General features: G+C 41.6%; 1 protein-coding gene across 2 annotated transcripts in view; it reads left to right on the forward strand.

The window, feature by feature from the left end:
- The first annotated feature begins 36 nt into the window (after positions 1-36).
- Positions 37-27,018, forward strand: part of ENAH (ENAH actin regulator) — a 72,709-nt gene continuing 45,727 nt past the window's right edge. The window contains exon 1 of one of the 2 annotated variants that reach the window (XM_081000141.1): positions 37-341. In XM_081000141.1, the coding sequence (XP_080856267.1) occupies positions 337-341 (5 nt within the window). In that variant the 5' untranslated portion in view covers positions 37-336. Of the gene's footprint in view, positions 342-15,923; positions 15,983-27,018 lie in introns of those variants that run through there. The other variant, XM_081000140.1, reaches the window with a different exon arrangement.

A 27,018-nucleotide genomic window follows, 5' to 3' on the forward strand; every position in this document is an offset into this window, starting at 1 on the left:
TCCTCCTCCCCCCCCCGCGTGCGCCATTCCTCCCTCCTCCCTCCCTTTCTTCCCTCCCTCCTTGGACTCCCCGCTGTGGTCGGGTTGGGCCAAAGCAGCCGAGCCGGAGGGCGCAGGCAAGGCAAGGCGAGCCAGTCTCAGGGTTGCCAAGGCAGGGACTGGCTGGCGCCTGCGGGGGGACCCCCCTCCCCGCTGCTGCTGCTGCTGCTGCTCCTCTTCCTCCTCCCCTCCCTCCCTCCGCACTCGTCGCCTATTGAGAACGACCCAGCCGGCTCCTGAGGAGAGAAGAGCGAGGAGCGGGGGGGAAGACGCCCCCCCCGGCCCCTGGGCAGCAACATGAGGTGAAGTGTGTGCGTGTGCATGCATGCATGCATTGGTGTGTGTGTGTTTGGGGGGAGCCTTTTTGCTCTTTCCTCCTCTGCAAGGAGGGGAACCATTATGCCGAGAGGGGGGCCTTGTGGGTTCGTGTCCATGGAGGGCTTTTCTTGTTGTTGTTGCGACGGTTTGGGGTGGTGGAGGAGGGGGAAGAGGTTGCAGCCGAGAACGGGGAAGCCTTGCGCGGGTGGGTTGAGGAAGGGCCCCCTCCCGAGTGGAGCGACTGAGGGCTCGAGGGGGAAACCCCGACGGGGTGGGCATGACTGGGGGGGGGGGTCGTCTTAATAGGGAAGCCTCGGGCGGGATATGGGAAGTGTCGGCCGGTTTGGAGGGAAGGAGCTGCGGCGAAAAAGGGTTGGGGGGGGTTTCTTTTCTCACCCCCATGTTTTCCCCCTCTCCCTCCCTTCCAAATTTTGCATTGGTTGCCCGCGGTGTTGTAGTTGCATGTCCTTCTCCCTATCTCTCTCCCCCCCCCCCCCGCATTGTTCTTTTCTCTAGAATGGGGGGAAGTTTGCGTGTGCGTGTTTGCCGGCAGGAGAAAAAGAAAAGGGATTGTGCTGATGGTGTGACCATAGGGATAATAATGGCTCATCTGGCGTGCAGAGCTTTTGTTGCAAGCAAGGGTTGTGGAAGAGCTTTTGGGGTGTGTGGGGGGGGGGGTTGCACAGAAAGGAAGGGGGAAAGGTGACACTGGTTCGTTTGGAGGGTTGAAAAACCACCTTTATTTTCTTTGGGAGGGGCAACTGGAGCTGGAGGGAAAGAGGACGGGCTATTTTCGGTGCCCTTTATTCGCGGTTAAAAGCAAGGCATAGAATCACCTATCCGTTCGCCCCAGCTACAGAATTCAAGGCGTAGAAGTGAAAAAGAATCTCCCCCCCCCTCCCCGCTCCAATCTGAAATCGGCGTATGTTGCACTGCAGCAGCCCCTGCTGGGTTTTTCTTTGTGTAATCGATAAATAGGAGAAAATCACATACACAACACTAGCAATGACGAATATGTGTTTGAGTGGGTTTTCTGTTTTTGCTTTAAAAGGGGTTTCTTCACATATTGTCAGTAGTGAAGTGGGTATCTCCCCTCCCCCACTCCCATGGCTAAACGGTTTTTAATTTCTGTATTTTATATTCTTTCACCACTTTGACGCAAGACTTTGAACAGGGGACTTGCTAGGCTGTTGACCAGGCTCCAGGGGGACCCTATCCTTGTAGTTTAAACTATTGGGACTGGGACTAAATTACTCCCCCCCCCAAAAAAAAAATGTTGTCACTGTATTTGAATTTCCTTTGTGTTAAAGATTAATGACCAACAGTTGCCAAGCCCTTTAGAATGTAATACAATAAGATTCACATGATATGGCCCACCACTTCTTTTAGTGAGACAAAATGTCAAGTAACTTGACTTCACCAGGAATTTTAAGTACTTTCTTCTGAAAAAAAGTTTAGCAGAGAACGTACATAAGCTGTGCAGTCTTGGCAGCCTGCACCCACGTTTAGTACTTCTCATGGCTCTCACTTGGTCCGTTTATAAATCTGTGGTTTTGTTCATTCATTTCATTGTTGGGTGTCCTCCTAGTGTGTGAGCGAGGTATAAATGTACTTTACAAATCCTCTGTGAATATATTGAAGAAACCAGCTATATTTATACAACACACAACCAGAAAATGCTATATATTGTGTGTTCTAACTGAATTTGAGCTGAGTGCCCTATGTATTTGTTTACCTTTAGTTCAGTCTATTATGGATTACATAGTAGCGTTTCTGAAATCTTCCCATTTACTTTTCCAGAAGTGTGTATTAGAATATTAGAAACAGATTAGAAATTATAATCTGATATTTGATGTTTTAAGTTCAAATATCAGAATTTCTACAACTTTCGTTTGCATTTGATTGTGTCTTAGAATACCCAGATACTACAGATTTTTTTTTTTTTTAAGGATGGTTGTATGGTTGTGAGTCCTTTTGTGGACACACTGAAACCCTTTTAAAAGTGCCTCCCATTAATTGTAGGGTATGTCTGTAATGTGTTGAACACATGGCAAAAAGATGTATTGATATGTGTTCTAGTGTTGGTGTTGATGGGCTACTATGTATTTAAACTTATGTCGGCTAGCTGAAGTAAGCTGTATTCCTGGCAAACATTTCTTCAGAAGTGAGGCCATTAGTATGCTAAATTGGCTGCCCTTGATTTCTCAGTCAGTCATTTTACTGTACAAACTACTTACAACAAAACTTGCACAATTAGTTTTCTTAAACTTTAATATTTTCAATACTTTTTAAAGACTAGAACGTACGTTCTTTGGATTTTTATTGCAAGTATTAAGGTCCTTAATGCACACGAAATGTTTTAACTAAGCAAGTACATGAAGGGGGAGCAAACAAGTTTGTTACTATTTAAAACACATACTTTAAAAAAGTATTCCGTGATCTATTGGCTAATTTATTATTATGAGCATAGAATTTATCCTAGCCAGAACATAACTGTTTAGTAGTGACTTTATGTCCCTGCTGTATCTTTAAGAGGTATTCAAGTTTTGTGGCCTATTGTTCGTAATGGGTTGATAATACCAGTTTGAAACAATAGGTGCTGCTATAGCTATATTCAGGTACAAATAATGGCTTTGAAATGTAATTTAATATAATAGCAATGCAATATTATAAATATAAGTTAATATAATTATATAATGGCAAGTTAATATGTATGAAACAAAACAAGAACAGCTGTTTTAAAACCTCATTAATTCTGTTAGCATTTACAAGAACATCTTCTGTGGCATGGTCCTATTAAGCCAGTGTCATGAATTCGCAGAAGTATGGATTGCGTGTTTTCCCAGGAAGTAGTGAAATCACTATTTCTATTCAGTACAGACATGTAATGTAGCAACTTTGGTTTTGCTCTGGTTTAGAACTGCAAGTCACCATGGGAATTGGGGCAGGAGGACTCCTGATTCTCAGTCTCCTCTCATTGATCTACTCTGGAAGGATTGTGAAGACAGTACAAGAAAAGAGTATATAGTCTTTCTCTCCTCTCCTCTTGGTTACTTAGGATTCTGAAAAAATGAAACGAAGTCAAGGAGATGCATTGCTGTGGGCACTTAGACAAGTAGGCCAGTCAGGTGGGTGACCTCCCTCCACTTTGCCATCTTGGTAAATGTTGTATTGTGTGAAGTGTTGGGAAGATTATTCATCTTCCAGTATGGTGAAACATTGAATATTTTTAGTGATTTTGACCACAGGCAGGAATGTACGCAGTCAAGGAGTTAGATATGCCATTGGTGTTTTAAATTCCGTTCCTTTGCAACAATTACTGTTGGTGCCTTTGAAAATGGTTATGTCTAATGTTGGTGATATTCAATACCTTTAAGTAGTAAGGTCTCTGAGTATAAACAAGTACTGCAGAGTGGTGGGATAACATGTTTGAGTCAAATCTGAAGTATTTGTAAAGCAGACTATATGAATAGCTGGGTTTTTTTAACTTTAGTTATCTGAGTGAACAAGTGCTGTAGACCATTGTGAGCTTTTGCACATGTTGAAATAGTAAGTAATTTAGATGTTTTAGTGCATTTATGCAACTAATAACATGTATGAAAACTTGGTTATAATATGAATCTAGGCAATACAGAGGCTATACAAAAGAGAAACATTTCAGCAATAAAAAAGCAATGTAGAGTTTTTCATTCTATCTGGGTACAGAACATATGTATTACTTCCGTTGGACTCAGGTTCATTAAGTGGTGTTGCTTGAATGAACCAATAATGGGCCATCTTGAAGATATATGTATCATTTTATATAAAATGTCCAGGGATTTTTCTTACTTTGTCATTTGAAATGTGATAAAACCAAAGCTTGAGTTTGAGTATGGTTTCTGAAACATTTCCCCTCCTTCTGCTTTCCTCACTAGTGGTTTCAGTCAGATGCCACACTTAGCCACAATCTGCAGATAAGCAAATGATTTTGTGTATGAGCTACATTCTGGTTTCACTCCAAAGAAATCGCAGTCTGAAGCCTGAACCACAGTTTGTTTGTTTTTTTCTGATCATGGACAAGCAGTGTCAAAGTTGCTGCTTCACTCCTCCCCCACTCTTGTACCTGGTATGGCTTATTGTGTCATCTGGACCTGGACTTGTGATTTGTGTATTTCCAAATAATCATAAGGCAGAAGCCAAGGTTTGTTCTTGACTTGCCACTTATGATTTGTTTGGGGGCAAGAAACTGCAAGTTTGGGTTCAGATAACTCAACAAACCAGACTATGGTTTGTTCCCAACAGCATAAAAGGAAATGGGAGAAAGAATGACACAATTTAATCAGCGCACTGCTTGTTCATATTAAACTTTTGCGTTATATTCAGCTAAATCATTGCACATGTGGAATGACTTTGAGGATGACGTATCCTCCCCTCCCCTTTCACACCACCCACAATTCTATTTCAGAGGGTTAGGGGAACCCCAAGAGCAAATTCTAGGGCAGCACCCCCTACTCAACCCTATAAAAAGCATTATACAGAATAGTGGTTTGCACTACCCACTAAGGAAGAGAACGACACAAAAAGAATTCAAAACAGTAGCAATTAATCAGACATTTATTAAAAATCCAATTAAAACTATTTAGCTTAATTCATCAAAATTGGTGAACTTGATCCAGGGATGCCAGATTTTCAAAGTCTTAAAGTCATTTATGTGTCCAGCACCTCTCTGCTGCCCCCTTGCCTCTTAGCACCCCCAGGGTCAGGGGGGGGGTCCACATTTTTGGGTCCACGGCTCCCTTGATCAACTACATTCTTTCTGCGGCACCCTGTGGGGCTCAGGAGCCAGATTATGTCACCCTTTGCCTGCAGAGCCGGCAGCCCCTCACCCCTTTTCAAACACCCTCCTTTGTGGAGTGTTCCCTCAATTTCTTCTCTCTCCTTGGAAGTCCTCCAGGGAGCCACTGCTGCCGCCCTTGGTCTCTGAGCTGCCCCCCTTGCCCCAAAGAGAGATGCCTCCTCACACTGCCCTACAGGGGCCTGGAAAGCACCCCCTGGCCAGCCCCAGAGGCACCATTCGCCTGGGGAGCTTGTAGCCAGGGCTGCTGCAAGAAACAGCCGCACAAGCCTTTGGGAGGCAGAGATACGAGGGCATCAGAGGAGGGAGGGAAGGAAAGAGGGACAGAGGCCAGTGTTGCCCACGGCACCCCTGACCATCATTCAAGGCACCCCAGGGTGCCACGACACACTGGTTGAAAACCACTGTCCTAGGCAATCCCACTGCTTCCCAAGGGGTGGTACTATCCACTTTGGGAACCAATGATTTAGTGTAATGTGTGAACCAGGTCACTTCTGTAAAACAAAGGAAGGTGTTTTTGGTGTAATGTTTCACTGTGGTGTTTTTATAGATTGGTAACTTCAAGTTTTCCTACATTTCATTGTGGGGAGGGGTAATGGGGAGAGAGAATTTTCTAAAGGTCATGCAGAATTTTTGAGATCATTTATTAGATATCCATTTCCTTGCAGATGTGCACATCCATAATGTGAAATTTCAGCTGAAAGTAAAAATAAGTTTTTGCTAATATGTAAATATGAAATCATTGGTAGTATCAAAAGCAGTAAATTCAGCACATTAGCAAGAAAACAAACTTCCTGTGTTTTTTCCAAAGAAAGTATTTTCAGTTACTTTAGAACAATCTGATACTCTGTTTGAGACACCAAGATGCTTCATGTTATTTTAGAAATGTAATTTATAACTTGTGTCTATGTTTATACATTTTTACCAAGCTTTAATGCAACGTCTGATAAAAGGAGAGAAGACCTTACCAGAGGGTGACAACAGTACAAACAATATAAACTCAAAGTGTGTTGAACATATTATTGGCATGACTATAGTCATACCATAAACTGAAAAATCAAATTTCAACTTGGGGAAATATCAGTGTTGCTTGTTCCTGGGGAAAATAGGTTTACCTCACAGTGGTTGAGAGTACAAGGGTGTTGTCTTGTTTCCCCCCATATTAATTGTTAGGATGAATAGTTGAACATGTTTTAATCCAGTGCAGATCCTAGACACATTTCCTTTTGGTTCAGTTGTGGGTTAAATGTTTGACTTGAATGGCCCTGCTGTTTTCAGTCATCGTTTCCCACTTTAGGATTTTCTTTTATACGATTATAGACATTTAGGAAGCTACCTCATACTGAATCAGACCATCTAGTTCAGAATTGTGTATACTGATTGGCAGTGATTCTCTAGAGTTTTTCCGTCTGGGCGCTCACTCAGTCCTGCCTGGATAGGCTAGAAATTGAATGTGACACATTCTACATTGCAAAGCAGTTGCTCCACCACTGAACTATGGCCCTTTCCCCCTGTTAGCCTCTGAGGGAAGTGTGCCCGTTGATTTTTTTCAGAAATGTGACATGCAGGGGACAGAGATACAGACTAACGATATCTTCCTAGGAAGTGCTTTAACCCATTTGTTGAATCCACGATGATGTTGGATCCACAATGTTTGATGCAGATGTTTTTTACTGCTCAGCTGTCTGATGCCCTTTTAAGTCGATGTGACATACTGAATTAGCGTCTTACATGCGCCATATGTAAAATAAATAAATAAATACATGCGTACATACATACATACAGTGGTACCTCTGGTTGCGAACGGGATCCGTTCCAGAGCCCCGTTTGCAACCTGAGAGGAACGCAACCCATGTCTGCACACGTGCGTGGGTCACGATTCGCCACTTCTGCGCATGCGCATGACGTCATTTTGAGCGTCTGTGTGAGCGGCGAAACCTGGAAGTAACCCGTTCCGTTACTTCCAGATCACCACGGGATGCAAACTGAAAAGATTTAACCTGAAGCGTCTTTAACCCGAGGTATGACTGTATGTAAGCATATGCTCTCATTGGTGAATTATCTATGATTTTTCGGGAGTGCATGGCCATAAAAGTTCAAATTCAACTGTACTGGTAAAACTTCAGTGTCACCTTGACATTGTCTGTGTTCAGTCATAAATTCCAACCACACCTTGATAAATGAACCCCAGGATCAAATCTGGGTTGCAGTGCTAGTCAAACGTTGATTCAGATGTAATGAACGTCCAATGAAACTGGCCCTGGCAGTTTTATTCACCATAGTGAATTGCTGTTGGGTGAGCATGATGAGCAAGACTTCTTCACATACTTGAAGCGCTGCAGATAGAGAGGTGGGTGGGGATTGTCTGGCAGGTTTCTGGTCATCCTGCTTCCTTCCTATGTCCATGTTTGGGTGTTTGGCAACTACATGGCAAAGTGTCCAGAGCCCCACTGATTCCATTTTCTACTCTGGAGCAAGAGAGGGAGGGATGCTTTTGCTGCTGTGCAGAGATACAGGACACATGCAGAACAGTAGCCCAGGTCAAGCTTGGCTCAATGTTTTCAAGCAGGAAAGAGGGGTGCAGAGGTCTTCTTTGCAGCTGCTGTTGGTATAGGGCCAACAATCTGGCAACAGTTTTTGGCTTGGTTACAAATTCCAGTCAAAAAATTGTGGACTTTGGAAGAAGCTCAGACATAAAGTCAAACATGGGTACCTCTGACCTCCCATCTTTTAGCTGAATTGAAGAACTATAGTTGCAAACTGGAATTGAAATCCATGTGTTGAAGTGGGTTTGAAAAACATGGTTGGTTTGGCATAATGTCGAATTGACAAATTGCAGTTGAGGCAAATTTTCTACTCCGAAAAACTGCTTCATTGTGGAGATGGGAAGGCAGAAAAAGCAGACAAGCACTGTAAACATGATTAGACCAATGGTTTATCAACTTATACCATCGTTTGTTCTAAATTGTGGTTAGCATGAAGCAACACTCTCCCCAGGGATGTTTGCCTGGCACCTTCATTACATATCTTTAGGCACCAGGCAAAAACAGTTTTCTATAACCAGGCTTTTGGCTGATTAAACATTCTATAGCCTTTTAAATGTGCTTTTGGGAGGGGGTATTGGTTTGTTTTTGTCTTGTGTATTCTGTGTTCTCATGTCATATTTTTATGTTGTGAACCACCCTGTGATCTTCGGATGAAGAGTGATGTACAAATTAAATAAATGTCTGTCTGACTGTCCTGCTGGTCTGGAGCTATACCAAAACAAGTTCTTTTTAAAAATAAAATGTGTGTGTGTGCATGCATGTGTATGCATTTGAGCACACACAAACAATATAGTGGGGATACTCAACACCATGGTTTGTGCAAAAGTGTTTCCCTTTGACATGAGGGATAAACATTCCTTTTCAAGCAGGCTTTGGGCTGGTTAACTTCCTATATATACACTTTTAAATCTGTTTGTGGGTGGTTATTGGTTTGTGGGTGTTTTCTGTTTGTTTTTATTATGTATTTTGTGTTTTCATATTGTATTTTGATTTTGTGAACCTCCCTGAGATCTACAGATGAAGGGCAGTATACAAATTTAACAATAAGAATAATAAAATGTTTTGCCCTGCAATTACTTCTGGAAGGCCTTAGACACTTGGTCTTCATGCTGTCATGCTGAGCTAAGTCCAGGATTGTGACTTTTGTCTTAAATGAAGCAATCGTGTTGTGGAACTGGGGATTGCTAACCAACTGCTGCTCAGTTCTTCACCTCCAAATTTGTGAGGGAGGCTGTCGTTTGCTACATCTGCTATTGAGCAGTGAAGCATTCATTGTAATGAGTGAAAATGTGAAAGCATAGGTGTAGGGCACATGTGTCGCATGCTGAAGGCCTAGGTTTGATCCCCAACTTCTTCATTTAAAAACAAAACCTTGGCTAGTAGGTTCTCCAAAGGACCTTTGCTTTCAAATTATTAAACCATTCCGAGGGAATTTGCATTCGCACGCTTGATAACAATGTTGCAGGCAATATACTGTATATTCTGTCCTGATAAAAAGTAGTGGCTTGTGCAATTCCGTTGCCTTACAGAGCAAGCGTGTGCAGATGTCGGGGTTGAGGGATCCAACTTGTTTTTGTTTGTTTGTTTGTTTGTTTTTGTTTACTAGAACTCTTTCAAGATTCACCAATCCAGAGTGCAAAATGATGGGTTTGGAGTCAGATACCAAATGGTGACCCAAGGGACAGAGTTCGTTATCCATGCCATGCCATGAGCTATATACAGTGTTGTCGCATCACATGCACATTTAACTTGCGCTGAATCAATTACATGTGCTCAACTCCAGCTTGTAGCTTTCAGTATTTTGTTTCTCTCCAGGGGGCCCCAGTGCCAGCTCCCTTGGCTGCGGCAACCAGCCGGGAAGTTGTGGTGCGGGAGAGACAAAGGTGGAAGGGAGGAGGAGGAGGAGGAGGGCGGCGGCGGCGGCAGAGAGAGATGCAGGCTAAAGAAAAAGGCTAGAATGGATGGAGCTGGCACTTCTGTCTGCATCCCTGTCTCCTCCCTTCCACCTTTGTCTCTCCTCCTCCTCCACTGCAACCATTGCCCAGAAGGCTGCCACCGCCACCAAAGCTGATCACCCCACTGTCATGGTCATCAGTAAGGGAACTGGGTTGCTGCTCCTGACTCTCACTGCAATACCCCAAAGAGGAGGGAAAGCGGTATGCAACTGCCATGTGTGGAGGAGTGAAGGAGAGATAATGGAGACACTGAGAGGGCTTCTGTGTGGGACTTCATCCTGCCACCCTTCCCGCCAGAAAGCAACCAGGTAAATTTTGGCTATACAGTATGTGAATTTGTGTACAGTGGTACCTCGGGGTAAGTACTTAATTCATTCCAGAGGTCCATTCTTAACCTGAAACTGTTCTTAACCTGAAGCACCACATTAGCTAACGGGGCCTCCTGCTGCTGCCGCGCCGCCGGAGCACAATTTCTCTTCTCATCCTGAAGCAAAGTTCTTAACCTGAAGCACTATTTCTGAGTTAGTTGAGTCTGTAACCTGAAGCGTATGTAACCTGAAGTGTATGTAACCCGAGGTACCACTGTATTCATGCTGCCTCTGTAACTGGACCTTCACATATAGTGTGACTACTGTACACTATTATCAGTTGACATGCAAAAATACGTACAAATTTACTACAGATCAGCAGGGATCCTAACAGCCTAATACGAAAGAAGAAAGAAGAGGACTTTTGTTCTTGCTGTTGTTAAACAGTTATGAGTTGGAAAGTCTTTCAAGTCATCTACCAACCCACTAGTAGATTCTGATTTGTCTTTTGCCCATTCATTTTTAGAAGTTGGAATTGGGGGTCATATTTATAATGGGTCTGGCATCACTTATATTGATCACTGAGCCCACTAATGTCATTGCAGCTTTGCAAATTGAATGCAGTGTTCACTAATACCAGCCCACCTTTTACTGCATAATTTGGTGGGTGTTGGGCACATTCCTTAAGCAATCCGATCACACTCTGTCAAAGAGTTTTCCCATTTGCCAAAGCAAATTCATTTGGATATTTTAAAATCTCAGTACTGTAAACAGCTCACTGAACTGACTGTCAGTGTTAAACATTCACTGATAAAATACCTGAGCAGATTTACTACTATGCCCTGCACCTGAGTTACATTTGAAGATCATTCAGAAATATCAGCTGATCCAGAATATGGAACACCAGTTATTAACTGGTCCTGGCCAAAAAGAGCAAACTACACTGATGTAATAAGAGTCCCACTGACTAATAGGTTTTCAGATGCAATTCAGTTGCACTGTTTGTTTTTTTTTAAAAGTATATGTTGTTTTTCAGACTCAAAAAAATCACAATACAATAGAAATATAAATTACTAAATGCAACAACAATAATAGATAAAACATATAGCATTAAAATCCATTTAAATGTAACAACAGTGGAGATGACAATTAACAATGACTGCAGTAGGCAAAAGCCTGCTAGAATAAAAAGACTTCTACCAGCCAGTGAAAGAAAGAGGGGAGTTTGGAGTTCCTGAAAATAAAAACTGCATCACTGAACGGATCATAACAAAGGATTCAGATTAAGCCCCCATCCCCCATCATCTTAGATTGCGGGGGGGGGGGGGGGACAGGCCAAGAGCGTGCCTTGCAGTGTGGGTGGGTCTTTGAGTTGAGAGAGGCTGTGGAGGTAGTTTATTAAGGTTGAGAAGCTCCTTACAGCTACAATTTTGAGAACCCTTACAAGCTACAGTTCCAATGATTTTGGGGGGGGGGTGTTGATGGTTAAAGTGATATAAGACAGCTTTGAGTATATTGTGTGGATGTCACTTGTGTGTTCTAGATCATACATTCATGCAAACACACTTGTGTACACTTGTACTTGACTGATACATGTAATAATATATCTCTAGTTTAGAGACATGGTACCCCAAAGGGAGATTACCCTTCAAGTCATAATATATATATAGAGAGAGGAAGTCAACAACAAACCAGAATTCAGAATTTTAAAAATGTAGAATTTTATTACAAGTTAAGACATTGATTAATATAAAAGTTGTTACAGAATGAAAAAGGACTGATTAATCAAGTAGCATTAAAGTCGGATTGGCTGCTTAGTTGCAGCTAGGGCAGTTTGAGGTGGGAAAAGCCCCTGACCAAATAAAAGGAGAGTTGAGAGAGAGAGAGAGAGAGAGAGAGATATAAGTAGAGCCCAACTGGTATAAGAGGAGGAATTAGATATCATCATTATCATTGTCAATTTCATTTATAAATCACTTCCCATGGGGCATGCCAAAGCAGTTTACAGATATAAAACAGTTGCCTATCCAAAAACAATAACAGCACATACATAAAAGCAATTCAAATTTAATACAGATACCAACTGTGATAAAGATTTTTGAAGACTCCTTAAAATAGGAATGTCTTTAGCCGTTACAGCAACCTGTCTGATATGCAACGAAGGAATTGAAAAGGGCAGGTGTCACCATGACTAAAGGCCTGATTCCAATATTGTGCGAAGTAGACTTCCTGATAGGATGATATCTGCAGGATGCACTCTCCTGCAAAGTACAGTGATTGGTTAGGTATGTAGGGGATGAGATTATCTTTTGGAGTAGTACACATTGCTAGTGCCAGTGGGAATAAACTTAAAGCGGAAGAAAAGAGCAGAGTTCAAAAGGAAAGGGATGCTTCAACAAGGTCCTTCTAGATGTGAGAGGAGGAGGTGGTGGGAGTGAGCCTGGAGTTCTTCATTAGCACCAGACTGATTAATGTCCCTGGACTTACTGGAGCTGTGGATGTCCAAGCTATGCAAATCCCTGAATCTTGTGACCTTGTGAAACTTAAGCTTGAGTATCACTGGGAGAGGAAGCGCGTTCCATAAAATCTCCTAACTGAAGCAAGTTCAGAACAACAAACCAGAACATGGAAAGGAATATCAAGGAGCAGGGAAGGAAAAGGGGACCAAGCTAGCTAAATAAAGGAAAACGGTTGGAGCAGCCTGTCCGGTGAAGTAATCCTCTTCCTAGACCCATAGTACAGCCCATCCAAGAATGTGTCCAAAGCTCACCATGATGGGGGCTAGAGCAGCCTGATCTGAACCAAACAGTTGAACTTCAAGACTGAACACTGAAACCTAGGTGGAAACCTATTGCTTAAACAGGCCAGACTACACCTGGTGAGAATTTCCTCTCAAGATCCAGAAGTGAAAGGGTCTTGATAGGTGACAAGGAGTTGCCATGGGTGCAGAATGGATGCAAAAAACGGTGGTAGTGATTTACAGGTAACCTGTTAACTTCATCCAGGCTCTCTGGAGAGTCGAATTAAAGGTGTGCTTTTGGATAGCTTGATTAAACTATGTGTTAATCAGCTATGTGTTAATCAAAACTAAGATGAGGGAGACATATACATGTCTGGAGCTACTGGTATGCATGCTTAATGAGAACATTTCATTAGCTGAGGTCAGCAAATACAAACTAATTTAGAGCATTGGAAAAGGTTTTTGTATGGGTGCTTCTGGGAAAAGTTCTTCCTTTACTAGTTTTTCTCTGGAGCTAACTGAAGAAATTTTATGCTCTCAAAGTAGTGAAGGAAGCTTAGCTCTGATACCAAAATAAGTATTGCAAATACTTACAAAAATAAGTATTGCATATTTCTGAATTTACCAAAATGTCCATTAAAAAAAAACCCACCACACTTCCCCCCCCCCCTATGGATTCATAATTTCTGGAAATGGTAAATTTCTACCGAGGATGTAGTTATTCTTTAGAATTATTTGTTATTGGAGTAAGCTGGGACACAATTTCTGAAGGCACTGAAAATGTGGTCTTGTGGGTGTATGGGAGAGAGTCAAAGAGCAGGCTGAGTAGGGAGTTCTGGCAGTGGACAATCAGTTCATTAGATGAACTGCAGCTTTCCTCAAGACCTAGGTTTAGTTTCCTCTACTGCTTGACTTCCCTTTTTTCCCAGAAAGAACTGTAATTTGGCAAATCAAAAGGTTTTCTACTTCCCTGCAGTAGATTCTTGTTGCCATGCAACAGTGTTACTTGGAGCACAATATGTTAAATTGTTTGCTCTGCATATTCATTTTATTCCTCTATATACCTGTTGTAACATCAGGGTTGAATCCTGTTGTGCCTTCAGGTGGTAGAAGAGCTTTTGATCCAGTGGAAGCCTCTGCTAATGGAAGAGGAGGGGATAAAGCTTTTGCCCACACCCCCGGTTGCTCCAGAAGGTTGGAGGCATTGTGGAAGAGAGCAGCGTGGAAGGTGGTGTAGGGAGCTACAGGGGAAACAGGGAATCTGCAAAAACCACCTCCCCTCCATTTCCATTAGCCGAGAGATCAAGGTTCTTCTGCAAATGGAAGAATTGGACACAACACTTAAATTTGTTAAAGATTGGATACAAGTTTAGATCATTTAACGTATGTTATAACCCTGGTTACATAAAAAGTGACATAGTCTTTATTCTCCGAAGATTGACACACCTGTATTTCCAACCATATGAAAAAAAATTGCTGATTTATTCTAGACTATGGGTTGAATCCTAACCATAGCTGTCAACGTTTCCCTTTTTTACAGGAAATTCCCTTATTCCGAATAGGATTCCTCGCAAGAAAAGGGAAAAGTTGACAGCTATGATCCTAACAATCATTAAGTGGAGTTTTACACATAGAATAGGTTGGAATAGACTTTCCCACCCACTTACTGGCAGTTCACTGTGCTCCTCTGAAAGTCTACTGAACTTCAGGAACAACTTGCAAGAAATGGTGTGGGGATGCTCTTAAGGTTCAGAAACTGGTTTTCCTCCTAAGTCCCATATCAGACAAACTTACCACAATTTGCTGCTCTTTTCTAGAGAATCATGACATTCATTCAGCCTTGGCTGGAAACCATGGATTGCATGGTAGAAACTGGTTTTCTAGTAAAATATGATTTTTGTGAAAGAAGCAGACACCTATCACTGTCACCACATCACTTCCATGTAGATAGGTGCCTCATGGTACCTCATCTAAAATTTGATGTCTTGTACCCCAGCTTGTGCTCAAATGAGTTCTATTACAATCTCAGGAAATGAATATACATCTGAAACAAGGCAGAGAATAGAGAAACCTGAACACCCAAGAATGATCCTTATAGGGTAGGGGTGGGGAACATCCAGCTTGTGGGCCTACTTAGGCTTCCCAGGCCTCTCAGTTTGGCTTACAAGGCTATGCCTACATATCAGCTACCTGACATCATGATGTCATATGATATCAGGCACAGAGATCTGTTGTTACCTTTGATCTAAGCATTAAGTCAGGAGTGATGAAGCCTTCACCCTTCAGATGTTGCTGAATATAATTCCCATAATCCCCAGCAAGACTGGTCAATAGCTAGGGATTATGGGAGTGGTACTACAGCAGTATCTGGAGGGTTCCTCACGTCAGCACTAAGTTTTCCCACAGTGCTAAGTTAGGAGATATGGCTCTGCTGCTGGCTTTTAAAGAGCAAAGTTGTGCCTACTCCCAGTTTCAAATTTGAATTGTCTGATGTCATGTGATTGACAGGTGGGTGGCCAGTTGTCGATCCAGTCCTGAAAAGGCTGAAAAAGCTGCTTCATCCTTTTACAGAAGCTTGCCTGTCAGAGCAGACAGTCGAGGGATGGTTCAGAGCTGAGAAAAGAGTGTAGCTCACAAGGACTCCTTGGACGGCAGGAAAAGATTATTTTATATTGCCTCTTTACCTGATGATGCTATCCTGAGTATATTTTTTTCTCCTCTTCACATTGGGCTGCACCAGTGCTCTTTAATGGGCTGTAACAATATTAAGGATACTCTGTCGGTAGTCTCACAGAGAAAGATTATAATAGCAGCTAGTCTGAGAAAGTGAATGCAAACTTAAAACAGCTTTTAAAAGTCAAAGCTGCTTTTTAACATTTGATCAATATTGTGTAGATCACAGCTTCAGAGCTACTAAACTTCTAAAGCTTTTAACTTTGGTAATTTGCTTTTTTTTTTTAACTTCTGTTTTGTGCCGTGCTAAATCTACTCTTAAATTTCTTTGCCTTGAGAGTTTGCAGCACCTGTTTCTCCTCGACTGGATGAAACAGACATTTGGGACTCAATGCATGACTGATCGATTGCTTTTTTGAGGCTTAACTTTAAAAGCCAACTCCCCCCGTGTAAAGTTTTTTTAAAGGCAATTTTTAATCTAAATATTCAAAGGGCTTTTAAAATATGTATAACTATAGTTGGATGATGGAACAAGTTGCAGAGGAAAACTTGGAGATTGTCATTGACAGGTAAGAGGATGTTGGCTGAATATTTATCTGTCTTGGATGGTTTATATACAACATATTGAGCATGAAATCTTGAAGTTCTGGATATTTTTGTTTCGAGTTTTCTGGCACAAGGTATGGTTTTAAGGCAGTGGATTGGAGAAAGGTGAAGGGAGAGGATATATAGCTAGGCTATATCTTGCTTGCTCATTTTTCCATTCATTATTTTTATGACTTTGTTTTTTAATAGATGCATGTTGATACATGATACAACAGAAGTAATAAAACAAACTTGAGTGAGGGAAAAAGCAGCTAGCTGCCTTTTAATTAAATTCTACATTTGTCTGGAAGATCATAGGGCAATACCAGTCTGTCTTTAATAAATGTGCTTTGATCTTAAATGCCAGCCTTATTGTTTTGGGCAGTAGTACTTTCCCATTTTGGGGTGGAAACTTCATAATGGTATTGAGATGAGGATCTAGCAGTTTCTCAGAAGATTCCTCACAATTTTTGGAAGACACGTTTAGGGCTGTGCCACTGTCTAAAGATGCATGCATTATAGCACTCTGCTATAGATAAATACTGAAGAATCATTCATGCCAGTGTCTTTGAGAAAGGAGCATGTATTATAGTTCTCAAACTGCACATTCATTTACCTTGGAACGAAGATTCACTGTTGAGCCGTACCATGTCTATCAGTAGTAATCCAAGAAGGGATGTTTTGTTTCAGTTCCCAGGCAGTAGAAGAATAGTCCTTAACCTGAGGTGTACCATTGTAATCATAATACTACCCAACATAGGAGGTTGTACCTTTGAGTCTTTGTTGACATGTTAAAGAATCTTTCAGCTGACTCTAGGATTACATGCTTCTCTTACAATTTGCTGTCCACATGTCCTAGGACTGGCCTCTGTGCATTTCCAACACAAGTTTCTATCTGTACAGAAATGCTTGCTGCTTGCGAAGAGGGATCTATATTCACCGAAGTAGGTTTGGCAGTCAGGTATCTCTCTTACACCTGCAATTCTGTGGTTTTTATTTGCTTTTTCATTTGCTGTAAGGCCAAACTAGATTTGTGGTGTGTGGTTGCATTTTGCAGATCTGGGTTTTGTTTTGCTTTTTTTGTTCTTGGGACACCAGGACGCAATAGCAAGATCATGGCACAGGGGAAGAGATTACTATTGCTGCCTCCCCCATACCTACATATCATAATCTCAGTCCTGATTTATCCTCCACATGCCTGTTTATTCCTAATTTACCCCTCCCCCCCAAAAAACACACACACCCTGCCATGAAATCATAGGCCTGCTCTGTATCCACAGTGTGTTCTCTAATTTAGCAATGGGTTTTACTGTGTGGGGAAAAAAATCATGAAGATCCCATGAGCACCTGTGTCTTGGATCAGTGTTTCTGTGGTGCTGAAAAGAATGGGAACTCTTGATTTTTACTGTGCAGTTTACCAATGTAAGCTTTAATCTAATGGTGGGTTTTTTGTGTGACCCTATGCAAAACCATGTGGGACGCAGGTGGCGCTGTGGGTTAAACCACAGAGCCTAGGGCTTGCTGATCAGAAGGTCAGCGGTTTGAATCCCTGTGACGGGGTGAGCTCCCGTTGCTCGGTCCCTGCTCCTGCCAACCTAGCAGTTCGAAAGCATGTCAAAGTGCAAGTAGATAAATAGGTACTGCTCTGGCGGGAAGGTAAACGGCGTTTCCGTGTGCTGCTCTGGTTCGCCACAAGCGGCTTAGTCATGCTGGTCACATGACCCGGAAGCTGTACGCCGGCTGCCTTGGCCAATAAAGCGAGATGATCGCCGTAACCCCAGAGTCGGTCACGACTGGACCTAGTGGTCAGGGGTCCCTTTACCTTTTACCTTTATGCAAAACCATGTACACTTCAGGAAATCTGCGTTAACTCTGTTGCCTTCCGAATGCCACATGTGTGCATGTGCATGCCTGTTTCCCCCCCTAGTATGTGTGGAATCAGGGTAAGAAACAGCCCAGGGGTGTTGGTGCCCATGGTACCCTCAAAATTCCAAATGAGGCCAAACCGTTGGCGGCCACATATCTCTCAGTCTAACCTACTTAAGAACCTGAGTACATCAGACTGAATGCCTACCTAGTCCAGCTTTCTGTTCCCACAGTTGCAAACCAGCACACAAGCAGGGCCATGAGCACGGTAGCACTCTCATCATGTTCTCCGGTTGTTGTGGATAAAGTGTTGGTGCTGATGAACCATGTATGCTGGCCTGAGCTCCTTAGAGGAAAGTTGGACTGTATATATAATAAATAAAATATATGCTACTGTTGTGTATAGCTAAGGTGTTTCGCTGGTCCTGTCCCCCCCTCCCAGCATAACCCATAAAATAGCATTTATTTGTGCCATGATAAGCGATCAGACGACTGAAAATCTGCCATTGGTTTTGGTATTCTTTCAAAGGTAGGAATGTAGTATTGCATAATTCCAGTACTTAGCCAGTCATAAAGCATCATTGCCTTTCCCCTGTAAAGTGGAGGAACAGTTTCATGCTGCTTGCATTCACTCAGTCACATCTTGAACGTTTTTTAAAATGCTAGAAGGCATAAAACCCGTGAGCCCTGCCACATTACTTACTGGTGATGGTATATGCCCAACATGATGGAAGTCATTGTGACATGGGAAAACGCTTGCATGCGGTCTTGGAATTGCAACTCACCTGGAACTGTGCCCATTAGTTTAAACCAGGGGTCAGCAAACTTCTTTAGTAGGGGGCCGGTCCACTGTCCCTCAGACCTTGTGGGGGGCCAGACTATATTTTTTTGGGGGGGGGGAGATGAACGAATTCCTATGCCCCACAAATAAACCAAAGGTTCATTTTAAATAAAAGCACACATTCTACTCATGTAAAAACACGCTGATTCCCAGACTGTCTGCTGGCCGGATTGAGAAGGCAATTGGGCCAGATCCAGCCCCCGGGACTTAGTTTGCCTATCCATGGTTTAAAGTGTTATGCTGATACTGGTGGTGCTTACCACTCTTATTTTCTTATTTTAATGGTGTTTATTTTAATGGTTATATTTTTGGAACCCACCCTTGGACCATGGAGTGAAGGGTGGGCTAAGAGTACAAATCATAATTTTTAAAATAGATCAGTTTGACTGCTTTGTGTCACATGAACATTCATGGGTAAATTTTGCCTATTCTGTGGTCACATGACTGTTCTGTTCAGTGATTTTTATTTATCCGTGTGGTACTAAAATTGCTTTGATTTTCATAAAATGTCTGGCATAAACCATCACAGCGCTATTGGAAGTTTGTATTATGAGCTCTTATTTGATAACATATGCTAGTTTAGAAACAGCATTGATTTACAATTTCACAGTTTGCTTGTCTCAAAATAGACAATAGTCTGTAATTGCATGTAGATGTTTATATATTCTTCTAATGCAATATATATCAGTAAGCTCGTTTTAGTGCAAAATCTCTCAGTTGAGAAGAATCTTAAAATTAAAGTGCCTTTTGTTTGAAGAATAACTCTGAATACATTATAACTAATTTCACTGAGATGTAATTAGCAGTACTTGTGTCTTTAATCTTGCAGCTGTACCAAATGGCTGACAAGGCAGGTGCATCTGATCTTTCCACCTGTTCACAGAGCACCAAAATATATATGGAACTATTTTTCCTAGCTTTAAAAAAAATAAACTTCATTTCAGATGATTTTCTTGGCAGTAAACCTGTAGCCTGAATATTGTAAAAATTGTCCATAGTAGTTTGTATCTAGTCTAAGTACTGAACAAGTAATGCTGGCCATTCTTTTAAATGTATTATTTCATACAGAGATGTGCAGTTATCAAACTTATGGTTGGAACTTCTCATCTATGATGACATGATGTGCAAGAACTGATATGCAGTTTTGGAGAGAAAATTGTTGCTATAACTGTTCTAGGGCTTGCAAGCCTGGCACTGTTCTCCCTGCCTCCGCCCCGAAAAAAACCCCTCATTTGTGACTAAGGAACAATAAGCTATTTCTTTTTGCAGTTAGGTTCCCTTCAAAGCACTGCCAATCCAACTTGTGTCTCTCCAATTAAATTCTATTCTTTGTGCTGTATTAGTTAAGTAAAGTTTTGTGGACCACTTTATAGCAAGTGACTGCATTTGGATGGTGATGATCTGAACTGGGTCAATATGTCACATGGAAATAGGAATATGTACAGTTTGTGAAATGCCTCATGATAGCAGATGAGCCTGTTTGGAACAGCTTAATTCCTTTATGGGATTCCCACTGTTTGTCCTTGTAGTACTGCTGCCTCAGCAACCAAATCTGCAATTATTCAGTCTCATGGCTTGGGGAATATGATCTGCAACCTAGAAATAATAGTCACTTATCATCAAAATAGAGATTTGGAAAGTGCAATAGGTAAATGAAACTATTTCTTACTTTGGGCTAAATCATATATTGCCTTCTAGGAATACTCCTCTCAAAGTTGTAAGGCGATTCTTCACTCTGGAGTTACTGCAATATGTTAAATATGATGTAGTGCAAATGCTGGTAACAAGAAACACTTCGCTGTGCTTCAGCAATTGATCAGAGACCTAAAATTTCAAAATACCCATCTGCAGTATCACTGACAATATGGAATTTTTTCTTTGTGATTAATACTTCACTTTTCCAAACTTTTGGCAACATATTCCATTGTCAGCATCTACAGCAGGAATGCTGGGTTTGGGGGGGAGTTGTATGAGGTAGAATATTCTAGCCAAAAGTTTTATGTAGTGATCGTAGTTATGTGGTGATTGATTTTATGAGATGTAATTATATTTATGTAATTATTAATTTTACTTCTTACTTGTTTGTTGAAAGTTGCCTTGAAGCTTTGGCATAGGAGATGCACAAGTCTAATAAATAATATAATATTAATTTCACATTTAGCATTTTCTGTTTTAGCAAGTTCATGGCAGAACTGTGCTGGTGAATGGATTCTTGACAAAATGGGTCAGACTTGGAGTGGCGAATCTCACTCTCCCAGTCTCAGTAAACTAAAGGAGCAGTGCCAAAAGTCTCTTGACTGGAGGAAAGGAGAGCATCCTGGCTTTCTCTCAACCAGAGGTTTCTATTACTGTCCTCTACCCAGCCAAATTCCATCTTAAAATTAATGCTCTGTGTTTTTCTGCCTCCAGCATTGACCGTTTGAGGTGTGTTTAGGGTAATGTGTACTTTGTTCTTAACCTGTAATTGTGATGGAATTTCTCATGGCATCTGTAATTTGCGATTTAAACCATGAGATATTCAGATGAAATTGGCAAGATTAGAACCTGACTTTCTAGAGGCACTCAGCAGCAAATGCAGCTGGCATCATTTCTGTGGAACATAGAAGGGCTTAATCGGATACATGGAGCATTGGCAGAAAAAAAAATGAGTGTTTCGGAGTATCAATTTACGCCAGTAATGCCTTATTTGTATAATTGGCATTATGCTGCATTGTTTATTGTAAGCTGTTTGTGCTCCATGAGAAAATAAAAACTTGGTTTAAAAGCACACCAAATTCTACATCATGCTATGATAGACCTGCTATGATGGAGTCTTGGCTGTTGCTAACTCACATTCTCTCAGCATGTACCCTGCAAATAGCCTTTTAAACAGTTATTTCTAAAGATGCCTTAGGCTGCAGTTGTATACCCTTCACCTACTACCTTTGAGTAAGCCACACTAAACTAAGTGAGGTTTACTTTGGAGTACACAAGACTGCATGGCTAATAGGCTTAACATTTTAAGCTGGCAGTTGTAATAGTTAGGCCTGCTAGGCCTGTGATTACAATGAGGATTGCTGGAATAACCCAGACCTTCCAATATTGGCAGCGGGGGGGGGGGGGGGGGCTTGTCCTGTGGACTGTTCCTGAACTGTGTGAGTTTACAGTAATTAGTTGTTAAACACTGAGGCGGCATAGGATATTGGGAATGTCATGGCGGTTTAGATGTAGAGGTATAAGAAGATGGGATGCATGCAGGAAGTAAAATTGATGAAGGGGAAATATGGAGAGAAGTAGGAAGTTGAGGCCCACAAGGATTGGTATTGAGGCATGTGTTTTTTAACTTGTTCATAAATGATCTAGAATTAGGAGCATGCAGTGAGGTGGTCAAGTTTGGTGACAAAGATACTAAATTGTTCAGAGTCAATAAAAGGAAAAAGAGATCATGAAGAGCTCCAAAAAGACCTCTCCAAACTGAGTGAATTGTTGGTAAAATGGCGAATGCAATTCGTTCTGAACTAGTGTAAAGTAATGCATGTTGGGACAAAAAGCATTAATTCCACATAAATACTCATGGGGTCTGAACTGGAGGTGAACCTCCAGGAACCTTGGGGTCATAGTAGATTGTTCGATGAAGATGTCAACCCAGTGCGTGGTGACTGAAAATAGCAGATTCTATGCTAGGGATCATTAAGAAATGGATTGAAAATAAAACTGCCAGGAACATAATGCCATTATATAAATCTGTGGTGCGGCCACATGTGGAATACTTTGTACAGTCCTGCTCGCCTCACCTCAAAAAGGATATTCTAGAGTTGTAAACGTTTCAGAAAGAGCAACCAAAATTATCAAGGGGATAAAGCAACTCCCCTATGAAGAAAAGTTGTAACTTTGGGGAGTTTTCAATTTAGAAAAAGGCAAGTAAGAGGCGGCATGATAGAAGTATAGAGAATTATGTGCAGCTTGGAGAAAGTAGATAGAAAAAGTTTTTCTCCCTCTCTCATAACACTAGATCAGGGGTAGGCAACCCGCGGCTCCGGAGCCGCATGTGGCTCTTTTACACCTTTGCCGCGGCTCTGGGGCAGATACTAGCAAGGGGAGGAGGCGCATTGTGCGCCCCGACACTCCCCACTGTGGCGGGCACTGTACTGGCTGTGACGTCGCATGGGGGCAGTGCGTGCGTTAGTCACGCACCGGCCCGACGTCACCTTCCCGCCCGCCCACTACATTGTAAGGGGCATGTACGCTGGTCACTGCATTGAAAGGGGGCATGTACGCTGGTCACTGTTTTGAAGGGGAGTGAAGAACACACATACAAAAAAAGGTAACTTGTTAATTTAACGTTTATTTCTATGAGGAGGAGTAATTCTGAGGGGTCAAACAAAGAAATAATAAAAAAGTGACAAAAAAGTTATTTTTATAATGACGAGTTTTGCGGCTCCCAGTTTTTTTTTCTTCGGAAACGGGTCCAAGTGGCTCTTTTTGTCTTAAAGGTTGCAGATCCCTGCACTAGATCTTTTGGACACCCTATGAAGCAGAGTGTTAGAAGATTCAGGGTGGATAAAAGAAAGTGCTTCTTCATAGCTAAACTATAGAACTGACTCCCATAAAAAATGATGGGCCAGATTGAGTGAAGTCTTCCAGTGTGTGAGCTAGTGTAACTGGAGAATTGTCAGAGAGTAGGCCCTACTGAGTAGGGCATAGTGTATGTGTGGATGTGATTTTTAAGTGCATTTGGAACACCCAAGAATATGTTTTGAAACTAGTGCTGTTCACATTTGTCATATCTTTCCTTTGTTGGTTTATTGTAGAGTTGGAAGGGGCCCCGAGGGTTAATGCATTTTCTTGAAACCAATATGTCTCTTTGAATAGGATAGATATTGTTTGTCACTTTAAAAGTGGTTTTCAAATTCTTTGTCTTCCACTTCCAGGGAATACTGTCCTTCTCTTGTCATTTGTCACAGAACCCCAGCATTTTGCAAACAGTTTTGGGTTTCATGCTTTGAGGCGGGCTATGCTGAAGTCAGTCTTGCATAGTCTAAAATAGGGAAATCTCCATGATCCATAAGAATGCATACCCGGGGCCACTTAACACAGATTAGTTATGCTTTAACAATTAAGTGGGCCTGATAGGAATCTCTTGAGCTGGACAGAATAGCTGGATGTACATGTACATTCAGTGAAATGTTTCAACAAACAGACATGCACACTATACAATTGGTTGTATCTTTTCAGCCATTTTTATCTACATTGTAGGGAATGTTTAGTAGCAGTGGACAAGCCTGTCTTCAGAAAAGCCTTTCTGCCAGTATTGATTGAGTCATAGATGATTCCCTGATAAGCTTCCAAAGAACTCCAGGATTCACCAGTTCCAACTTGAAAACTACTTACATAAACAAATGTGAGCAAGGTCATAGAAACATACCATTGTAGATTTGGAAGGTATCCCCCTTCTAGTCATCTAGTCCAACCCCCTGCAATGCAGGAATCTCAACTAAAGCATCTATGACAGATGGCCACCCAACTTCTGCTTAAAAACCTCCTCCACCTTCTGTGGGAGTCCATTTTTGTCTTAGAAGGTTACTGCCGTTAACAGCATCTGAAGTGATAAAATACTTCCTGTTCAAGTCCGCATGGAAATAATTGAATGGTAATCCCTCTAAAAGAATATTGGCCATATGCCACACTAGTGGAGTGAGTCAGTAGTACGGTCTTTACTAGCATTGCCAATTATATATAGGTCAGTGGTAGATGATGTATAGGTTATTTCCTGTGGTCATGAAGCAGAGAGTTTGTCATTAAAGTGTGTGAATTTTTGAAATAACGCTGCTCATCTAAAGGATGCATACAATTGAATGCTTGGACTGTAACATGGATTGCTAAAACATGTACAGTACCTTGAAACTATTGGCTCAATTTATAGGAATGTGCCTCATGTTTGGCTGCTTCTCTCCTTTTGTGCTCTGTTTCTTTCCTGTACTTCCTGCCCTGCAGTTTGTTTGTTTTTTGTTTTGTTTTTTGGCATCATAGCCTTTGGGGGCTAATCTAGGCTTCTAAGTGCTGTTTGTCAGATCTAGCTGGGATATTTTTGACGGTATGCTAGTTGTATGTTCTTTAGGTGAATTGGATATCTTGGTTGTTTTAACTTCAGGTAGCTAGCTGTGTTGGTCTGACGCCATCGAAATAAAAATAAAAAAGTAAAAAATTGTCCAGTCGCACCTTATAGCCCAACCAAGCTTATACCAGAACAAACTTAGTTTGTCTATAAGGTGCTACTGGATAATTTTTTACTTTTTTATTTTTATTTGGTTGTTTTAAATATGTTGTATTTTATGCATTTATATTTTATATTGTTGTAAACTGCTACAAATATTTTCTATAAATAATTAAAAATAAAAATACTTAGCTCTGATGTCTAAACTCCACAAATTCTGTTTACTGCTAACTATAGATTTCCTCAAAATGGATTTCTAGTTCTGGTTTGGGTGGTACCCTGTGTACTAACTGTGGTTAGTGGGAGCATATTTCTGATGGCCAAAGCATGGTTTGACTGACTTCTTGACTGAGCTGTTGAGGCTTGCTTATCATAACAATAATTCTATATTTGGTGTTGTCTAAAAATTTAGATGCATTTTGAACAACTTTCTGTGGCATAAGGGCATTGGGATACTGTGCTGGTTTGGAACTTAGAGATATGTGCCATAGCAATTAAATGAAACTGCACAATAGAAAAGGCACAGACGGTGCCATTATGAGATTTGACATTTCAAGAGCTGATTTTAAATGTGTTCATCTGTATGCACACATTGAATAACTACTGCTTTTTATCTAGCCCTGGAATGATAGAAATGAGAGCTCAATTTATGAAAAGTCAGTATGAGCAGAAGACCTGATTGCATTAGCTTTAAGAAGCAGTGAACGTTTTAAGATTTTAAAATACCCTTACTGCTTAATTGTATCCCAACTTTTTCTCCAAAGTGCACAAAGTGGTGTGCATGGTTCTGCCCCTCTTCATTTAATCCCCCAAACAACCCTGTGAGGTAGGTTAGGCTGAGAGGCAGTGACTGGCCCAAGGTCACCCAGTGATCTTTATGGCTGAGTTGGGATTTGAAACATAGTCTCTCAGGTACTAGTCTTATCTGCTATACTACACTACGTCTATTACTACTGTATAATAAGTACAGTACAGACATATGTCTGAATGTTTCCTGTCTCCTGAATCGTGGTTGGGTTGTAGTAAAATTTGTCTTGGGTGTGCTGTGGATTTAACTTCTACACGGGAGGCAATGTCCTGCAGTCTCATTATGTGAACGAAGGGAGTGAACCTTCCTCCCTCAATCTCAACCAATGGGAGAGTTCCTATGAGGAAAAGTGTTCACTTAAGTACAAGCCGCAACCATTTTGCGCTTGTCCAGTCGACACAAGACAGCCAATGTGTGGGTCTTTTGGGACACGGGAGAGGGCGGAACAGGCTTATGCATTCTCCACTGACATGTGCGGACTCCAGGAATGGAACCCCTGTTCAAAATGGTCGTCATCTGTATGCAGAATTCAGGCACCTTGTAGATAATAACATCAATTTGTACCGTTTTTTAAATAGATGAAAACGGTTGATATGTTGTGTGGAACACTTCCAGTCACCATTATTTTTTACTATTTATGTGTAGTGATTTATAGCCCACCTTTCTTAAATTATGGAACATAAGGCTCCCCAGCACCTGTTTGACCTTCATTAAGGGTGTACTAGGCATGTGTACTAGGACTACTGTTTCTTACTGGAGCGTCATCAAAATATTCATTAGCAGATGCTGTGCTAATAATAATGACACTAAAGATCTGGAATGCAGATTGAGAGACTTGCCTTATCCCTTACATACCCAGTAAGTTAATGTGGTCTGGGAGAGCAGCTTTTTCAAGTTCTGAAGATCTCAGAAGCTTCCTCCACAGTAGGGCTGGGCAATATATCGGTATGTCATCCAAAGTGGTTGGACGTCTATATTGTGATATCAGTTTCATAATTTTTGACCTGGCAATATATCGCAAATCATGATGTGTGTGTGTGAGCTATGCAAAAATCACAGTGGGAAAAACCATGAAGCCAGCCAATGTTTCTCTTGATTCCTGTAGCCCCTATTAACTCTGCCAGCTCACCTCTCCTCTGCCTCCTGCAAGTGGCAGTGAATCACAAGAGCAGGGGCTGGCAAAAATCACAACGGGGGGAGGGGAACAGTGAAGTCAGCCAGTGTCTCTACATAGCTCCATTATATCTCAGACATCGTGATATATTGGCGTATCACGTTGTTTAACTGGTGGTATATCATGATGTTGAAAACC

This window comes from Podarcis pityusensis, assembly GCF_964106645.2.
Source record: "Podarcis pityusensis genome assembly, chromosome: 3".
Classification (NCBI taxonomy): Eukaryota; Metazoa; Chordata; class Lepidosauria; order Squamata; family Lacertidae; genus Podarcis; species Podarcis pityusensis.